Source organism: Primulina eburnea, chromosome 15 (assembly GCF_022965805.1).
Source record: "Primulina eburnea isolate SZY01 chromosome 15, ASM2296580v1, whole genome shotgun sequence".
Taxonomy (NCBI): Eukaryota; Viridiplantae; Streptophyta; class Magnoliopsida; order Lamiales; family Gesneriaceae; genus Primulina; species Primulina eburnea.
This window is the reverse complement of record NC_133115.1, coordinates 34,677,985-34,686,549: the sequence shown is the minus strand read 5'-3', so window position 1 is coordinate 34,686,549 and position 8,565 is coordinate 34,677,985. Positions and strand designations below refer to the sequence as shown.

The 8,565-nt window shown below is 36.0% G+C and overlaps 1 protein-coding gene across 4 annotated transcripts; it reads right to left on the bottom strand.

Annotated features, from left to right (window-relative positions):
• Positions 1-2,363: 2,363 nt before the first annotated feature.
• LOC140813631 (protein GRAVITROPIC IN THE LIGHT 1-like) lies at positions 2,364-7,721 on the bottom strand. Of its 4 annotated transcripts, none has more exons than XM_073172230.1 (3): positions 7,478-7,721; positions 6,873-6,996; positions 2,364-4,150 (listed from the first exon to the last, which is right to left on the bottom strand). In XM_073172230.1, exon 3 carries the CDS (start codon positions 4,148-4,150, stop codon positions 2,792-2,794), a length of 1,359 nt encoding a protein of 452 aa, XP_073028331.1. In that variant the 5' UTR covers positions 6,873-6,996; positions 7,478-7,721; the 3' UTR covers positions 2,364-2,791. The 4 variants fall into 4 exon arrangements, with proteins under 4 accessions (XP_073028331.1, XP_073028332.1, XP_073028334.1 ...); XM_073172231.1 differs by having other exon boundaries at positions 7,552-7,708; XM_073172233.1 differs by lacking the exons at positions 6,873-6,996; positions 7,478-7,721 and adding an exon at positions 5,948-6,863.
• Between the last annotated feature and the right edge of the window lie 844 nt (positions 7,722-8,565).

The window sequence follows — 8,565 nt, the reverse complement described above, 5'->3', positions numbered from 1 at the left end:
GCATCGAGGGGCCTTTCCTCCATTGAGAACACTCCCTTTCACTTTACTTCAATATTCCAAGTGAATTGAATGTGCTCCAAAATTCCCTGGTGGCGAAGCATTTGAGAGCCTAGCTACGGCCGGCGGCTTATTTTATCAAATACAAATTTAATTTGTTTTCTAAGTATATATATTCCCACGGAATGGATCGAAAACTATTATATATCCAACACGAGCTAATTAAATCAAAAAAATTTCAAAAGTACGACTCTTGACTCAGCCCTACAAACGTGTGCATACATGCATCTATAAATGCAATCATTCCAGTTTAGTTAATATTCACACTTGCAACGGGTTTTGGACTTGTATCTCTCTCCATTTCTCAAAATTCTTTGTTGGAAAAATGGACCGATTCGGCACTCGCTTGCTTCTGGTTTTTCTTGTTTCGACTTGCTTGTTTCATCATTGCTTGGGAGTTAGGAAGCTTTTGAGCAAGGAAGAGGTCTCCAGGGTTATAACATCTGTTGGGGAAAGCTCGGCGCAACCAAAGGATTCCACGAACGATACAATCAATTTTTCCGGTGAAACAGTCTCAATGAATCAAGAAAAGGGTGTTGATATACCTTTAGATCGTCGTAGTTTGGAGTCTGTTCCAAGTCCTGGAGTTGGTCATTGAATAAACTTAGCTAGGATTAGACTACGTACCCTTTTTCCCGACGTTTTAATTTCTCGATGGTTTTGTTTATTTATTTATGATGAATGTATAATACGAGATATATTATAAGAATATGTCTGTTGAATTTGTTTCTTGATCATGAAAGATGAGGAAAAACTTGGATTTTTGGGTTGGTCTTTTATTGATTAATATAATGTTGGAGTTTTTTTGTTCTATATATATTTTTGGATATTTTTTAGGTGGAAAACTATAATTATATTTAATTTATTTGATCACGAATCGCCGAGGGAATCTCAGTTCCTAGATTCCTTATGCACGACTTACGCGACCTTTTCTTTCTCTCTTTTAATTTTTTGCACCAAGCTAGCTTTCCAAAAATAATATTAGAAAAAATTATTATGCTACGTGATCCACGATTACCAATAAATATTATGGAGATTAATTTCTAAAAGCATGAATCTTGTAAAATATTCACGTGTTTGTATATATAACATGCAAAAGATAATGGATAAATGAAAATATAAACGTGTTATTGAAAAAAAATAAACTAACTTTTGGCTTTATATAATTAAGTGAAGGCAAAAACTTGTGTTAGACGGTCTCACGGGTCGTATTTTGTGATACAGATCTTTTATTTGGGTTATCCATGAAAAAATATTATTTTTTATGCTAAGAGTATTACTTTTTATTGTGAATATCGGTAGGGTTGGCCCGTCTCACAAATAAAGATTCGTGAGACCGTCTCACAAAAGACCTACTTTTAAGCGAAAGTATGAAACCAATTGATCAGGTAATTTGATAATTAGAAATCCAGACAATATCGGAATTAAAATCATTTTGTCTTAAAAATCATTCATGCATTGTATGGTTTTGATAGATATATTTGGAAAAGTCGTAAGCTTTATCTCTTTCTAATTTATCATATTGTCTATTTCGAATCAGTTTACCTATTTAATATATCATAAGAATCCATTGTTCAATCAATAAAGTAAAATTTATAAAGAAAACGGACATTAAATATTATATGTATTTGGATGGAAGAATTTGAAGCTGCATTTCAAATGGATAATAATTTAGAAGAACTCACTTGCATACAATGTGATTCACATGTACAAACTCGTGGGAATCTGCTTGGAGTTTCGTTTGATTTCGGTCTAGACACGATTTTTATCCAGTTTAATTTGCAGATTGAAATTTCTGAACACAAATAAACCTGAATTGTTATGTTTTGGTTAATAGTCAAGTTTATTTTCGATTTTGTTTCAGTATATATGGATTTGCGCTCAATATATAATAGGCAACTAACTAACCACATCGGCCATATTCCCTTGCTTCGAGTCTAAAACTAAGGTAGTATTTGGATTCATGAATTTCAAATGTATTTTTGTCATTTTAGACATTTTATACAGTATTTCATGCTAATTAAGATGGACCAAATTCATCCAATAATAATGTCATTTGAAATTCATTTTAATTTGTATAACTTGTATGTAAATAAATAATATATGAAATATTTATGTTCATATAATGAGTTTTTTGTCATATAATCTCCGACTTTATCAACTTTTCCATGTATAATGATTAATATTTTTCAAGAGTCTTCATATATAATACATGGCAAACGCAGGTTAAGTAGATCTATATCATGTGTCGAGTAGATTAATCATGGTTATTAATCAAACGATGATTCATCCACTGAACACATGTGTGAGTGGATTGAGGACACTATGGGTGAAATAAACCTATATATGATACAAGATTCAACAAAACTTTCTGAGTAATGAAACAAGCGGAATCATACTAAAGAAAGAAATATAACATAATCTAACATGTGCTTAATCCGAAAAACAAGAAGAAAAAAAAAGAGTACAAGAATGTACAGTTTCCATTTCCAACACTTGCCAAATATATTAACACTACTTGCGAGAACTCCCCACGTCCCCTGATCTTAAAAGTCACAAAAGGTTCTGACGCGCAGCAAGCCATGTCAATCCCTCTCGAGGAATCATTCGGTACAAATAAAGAATAACGATAGTAACAAACACAAAATCTCCCATGCAATCTTTGGTGGTATGACTTATGAGCATGTGATCGAATCTTACGGCATCGCACCAGGCGTCATTCCATTCATCATAATCAGCAGAGATACACATGGCATTGAAGGATAGTATTTCCGATCTTGAATCCTGGAAACACATTGAAACCCACACGCGGATCAGTTTCAGGAGTGCCATCGGACGAGAAGAAAGCCTCCTCATTTACGCTCTCCATTAGAACTTCCGAAAAACGACACCCCTTTTTCACTTGATAGACAGAAACCTCGGGATCAAAAGATAAGGCCAAGCAATGAAGGAGCCAAACACGTTTCGCCATTTCACTGAACGCAGAGAAGAATGGCGTCTCTGGGATTTCACCCGAACTCACCAGATTCCTCATGTTCAAATGACCAAAAAGAGAAGCTTCCATTTTGGGATGCACGAGTTTCAGGTATTTTGCACGGCAAAAAGATGCAAACACTGATTTAGGCTTCCAAGCTAAATAATCTGCTGTTCTCACAAATTTCATCTCCAAAAACATGTCGAAATTTATGTTGGATCGTTTCTTATGCTCGGAAAAGGACTCGGGAAGGGTAGAGAAGTTGGGGTAATTGAAGCCATCGAACATTTCTCTACATACAAAAGATTCAAATGCAAAGCATTTATGATTCTTTTCCCAAAACGAAACCCCCGGTTCAATAGAGCTAGCTGCAGCATCCAAATCCCAGTTTGCGGATTCCATTTCACTTGCTAGCAACCGCACAAAGGCCCTTATCGATTTTATCGTTTGCCGAGTATAAGCGATGAAATGGCTTGGCCTTAAGCTTGACAACTGATTATTTTCAAGTTCAACGAACTGCCTGCTTGAATTTATTCTCTTCTCTATTGACTTGTTATCCCCATTCGCTTCCACCAATTTCTCTTTCAAAAAGGTGATTTCAGAGTCTTTAAGTTTAATTTGAGAGTCCAATTTCTTACTCGTAATCTCGTACGTTTTCAGAAGACTGTTCTGCTCCTGGATTTCAGACAAAAGTAGACTAGTCTCTAGAGAAGTTTCCTGCAACTGTTTTTTCAAGTATAATTGCTTCAATTCGGACAAATTCTTTAGCTCCAATACGATTATCTGATCAGCAGATTGAATCCCTTCGACATCGTATGGAAACTGAGAAAATTGCAACTGAGCATATGCAGCTTTAAAGGAAGATAAACTGGCAAAAAGCTTCGCAAGAAACGCTTCCTTAACTGCCCTCTTCTGTTGTTCCTCGTCATCATCATCACTATGTAAAGGAACAGACGTATCCTTCTTTGGATTTTTCTTTATCTTTTCATGGGATTTCGGCTTTTGAAATCCATCATCTGATGATACCCCTGCCACAGCTCGAATGTGTAAAATTTTGGCGAAAATGCGTGCCAAACGACCCTTACTCGGGGTGACTGCTGAATGTTTGACCAAATCCATCTGAATCAAGAAAATGAAGACAATGGCAAAATTTGAATTAAGCACGCAATAGCTTTTTAAATAACTCACAGGTGCCATGATGACAAAAAGAAAAAGAAATGTGTGATATAATGATGACCACGTAACCATGCATAATGAGTATTTTCAAATAAAAGGTGAAAGCCACAAACTTTAACTCCTCAACCAAGAACATTGAAGGAAAATGGAATTTCTTTTACCCTCAGGAAATCCCTTGATCACAGGGAAGAGGAAGAAAAAGATGGATAGAAGAATGATGACAAATAAAGAGGTGAAACATGGTCAAACCTTTGAAACGCGATCTCGCAGTATGTTTAAAATTACGGTTGTACATGAGAAGCCGAAAATCAATAAACAAATCCGAAACCAAAAAGTTCAGTTTGATTTGCGATTTGTAGATGCCAATCTGTGCTTTGTGTCAAAAAAGAACCATATACAACTTTTTTCAGTTTAAGCCAAAAGACTGAGCTAAACCTGGACCAAAACTGATTTAAAACAGAATCAAAATTTATATACCATACACATGCAGTAATCTAATTTTTTGAAGAGAGGAAGTCCAATTTGTTTGATAAGGTTTTGTTTTGGACTTCAAATGAATAAAACAATTATTTAAACCAAAAATCAAAGATTTCAGTTTAAAATTATATTTAATTAAAAATAGAATTCGATTAACTGAAACCAAATTGCAGTATTTGGTTTTTCATGCAATATTCTAGTTTGGTTTCCTTGCGGAAAATTACTCGATCCGAAACTGATGTTTTTTTTATATTTACGAAACTGAAAGCACTGAAATCAAACCGATTTACACCCTAGCTTTAAATTTTGAAAAAGATAGATATGTCTCAGCAAGAGAGTTCTGTGAGACGGATGTGAAATAAAAAAGAAGTAGCAATCATTTAATTATTATGTTACACCAGACAAAGTTTGAAGCAACACATACCCATGCTACCAAAATTCATTCGTTATACACACATGATAACAAAAGAACAGTGGGTTTCCTTAAATTTGGTAGAAAAGTTTATTTCGATCTATTCAGGACTACTAGACTCTAGAGCTAACTGTATACAGTATATTCATTTATCGTATTTCATCGATTGCACATACTATATTCTGGGAGGTAACGGAGGTTATCCAATATTCATTGTATTGCAAAACAAGAGAAGTGAAGTACATTCAGGCACAACTGAGACAAAACTAATCTCCACTAAACACCAATAGGTCCCTTGCAAGCTTCCATCTAGGTGATGAACAAATCAAATACCTTGTATATTAGCTAAATGAACTAAAAACAGCGTAACACTGTAATTGAATTGTTCCTACGTTACTTTCACGTAATAAATTATGTCAGAGGTGTGACAAATGCAGACCCTAACTCACCCCGAGCCCATACGTCCATGCAACAAAACTACACACAACTGGATTCACCAAGAATAGCTTTGCATTCGTTCTAATCTTTTAAAAATAATGAATCCATGGCCAAAATAATCCTACATATGATCTTATAAAATTATCAAGACAAGTTCAACAATTCACTGTGGGACGGGATATCACAAAATCAAAACTGAACACACATAAACAAAAAAAGATGAACACGTAAAAAGACAAGTATCTTAGCCTTTTTCGAATGAGTCAGTGGGTAAAGTAGAACTGCCGAATGGCGCTGGTTCAAAACACCCAAGGGCCAAGGTATATCGAAAAACAAATGGCCGAACCACGAGAAAAGTGCGATTAATTCACATCATATAGCGACTCGAAGTTAATTCACGTCATATAACTAACTCAAAAAAGTTGCAATTGCCCTTAGCACAACCACGAACTAATAACGGGTATAGCACACGTGTCAAACAGAGCTAGGTCATGAAAGTCGCGGGAAAATCCGTTAAATGAGTAATCCAGTTAATTCAGAACAAACCACAATTTAGAAACGTGGTTTTGGCCCCTGGCGCCAATCATATCGATAACAAGGAAAGCACAATCGTCTAACAGAGGAAGTTCAAAAGAGGAAACAGGGCATTATTAGGCAAAAAAGGTTCGAGTACTCAATAATGGACAGTGCACAATCAAGACTTCACATAATTCATTGGATTCCCATGGCCCAATACACGACACCATAAAGCATTCCTACAATTACAGGGCAAGTGAAAACACACTAGATGGCCACTCTAAAAAGAAAAAAAATCATAAGCGAATACAATCCCCCAGAGGACCCACAAAAATTTTCTCGGCATTTTTCTTATGTCAGCTATCCAACTGCAAGAAAACAGGTGCCATTGATTACCTATACAAAGATTTTAACCAAGATTCTTGACCTGCAATTCACATCAACGGTCCAAATACATGAAAAGACGCACAGTGCAACTTGTGCCAACCAGATAAAGTCATCCAACGGACAAAAACACATCTCCAGAATATCTTTCAACAATGGCAACTTATGGCCCCACATCATATTCACTCATATTGGTGGTCGTTCTCACTCACGTGAAAAATGAAATGGGTACACGTTAGCAATTGCAGGGGTGGTCTCCGCGGGTTGTACAAACTCACTGTACTCCCCCCACCAAATGGGCAATACACCATCATTACTATAAGAAACGAACGTCTAAAAATAACCAGTTACTGCTACACGATAAACAGTATTCATTTTTTAGCCATTGGACCAAAATTACCGTTACCCCATTCGGGGGGAAAATGTGAAATACTGTACCTCCGGAAACACGCAGAGAAACAGCAGATTTAGGCTTCTATTCACAGCAATGTGAATCCCAAGAACCAGTAAAACACCAACATCATTCCATAATTGATATTAGATCTATGGAAGACTGGAACCCCTGAAACCAGCAAGCAGAAATCCGTTAGCAAGATTTTATAAACTTTACAGCTCTGCAGATTACAGATACACACGCGTATGGGTTTTTTGAAATTTGTCCAAACAGGACGGAGAAAGCTAAAGCCTTTACGCGGAATAGAAAAGTTAAATTAGCCCAAAGGAGAAGACTCGATTGAAAAATCAGAAAGAAAAACCAGAACCCAGAACGTCGAGAGTTTGACTACCAAAAAAATCCAATCTTTCACTGGTTCTATAAACAAATAAATAAAAATCGAATGCAGATGATTCAGTAAAAGGTTATAAATAAATAAAAAAAACAAGCAATACATGGTATGAAACAGGGAATAAACAAATAAGAGAGGAAGCTTCTGAACAACGACCATTCCAAATTTTCTACACACAAAATCCCTTAGAAAAACACGCCTCGCGTGTGATCAATAGAAACCCAGAACTCGAGCATAACAGAGAAAAAGCACGCGAACCATGGCTGTGGCATAGATTTCTCAGAAATCAAGAACCTTCAAATATAAGTTTCCAGAGAGAAAAAAGACGGAACTTTTAACAAAAGGGTTGGGATTTCCTGAAACTGCTAGCTCGTAAACTGGTTCCAACTTCCAACAAAGTGAGATGAGAAACATCAGAGTTTCAAAGAATAGTACTTTTGTTTTTGGAGAGCGGAGAGACGAATGTGACGGGAAAATGCGGGACAGAGGAATTAAAAAAAATACAGGGAATAATTCTTTTTTAATCGTTGTTATCATTTGGACATTTTTGTCAAAATTTGGGTTCGTCAGGCCGGTTTATGATATATGGAGATTTATTTCTTGTGTGATTGTATAAGATGATCGGTTCATCGGGTAAAATAAAAAGAAATTGATAGATCTCATATTTTTGTTTTCAAATAATATAAACGATCAATCATCTTATATAAAACAATAATAATCGATGCAGAGATGGTCATATCGTAAGTTCCCGTGGCTTTGTCTGAAAGACAGTGGGTGTACTGTTAATTGTCTCACATCGGTTGATTACTAACCTGAGAGTTGTATATATGGTATTGGACAATCCTCCTCCCTTGAGTTAGCTTTTGGGGTTGAGTTAGGTCCAAGTTTCAATCTTAACATGGTATCAGAGCCCGGATTCACCGTTACGTGTTGGACCGCCTATAATTAGGCATGTTCATTTATGGACGTGAGATATATGTGTTAATTGTCCCACATCGGTTGATTACTAACCTGGGAGTTGTATATATGGCATTGGACAATCCTCCTCCCTTGAACTAGTTTTTGGGTTGAGTTAGGTTCAAGTTCTAATCTCAACATGTACAATATAGCAAATGAACGAAATGGACTGTGGATATTGTCCAGCGAGTTAAGTTTCTTAGTACGGCCTGATTGTGAACCGTTGAAGCAATTGATTGGAAAATGTAGCCAAAAGTTTGTGCACGTAAGTGAAGCACATGGAAACGCGAGGTACAAAAATTAATGATAGATCTAGATAATAGATATATGAGGCGGTGATTATTTTTATTTGTTTTTGAAATGGAAAAGAAATGTGGTAGAAGGGGAGA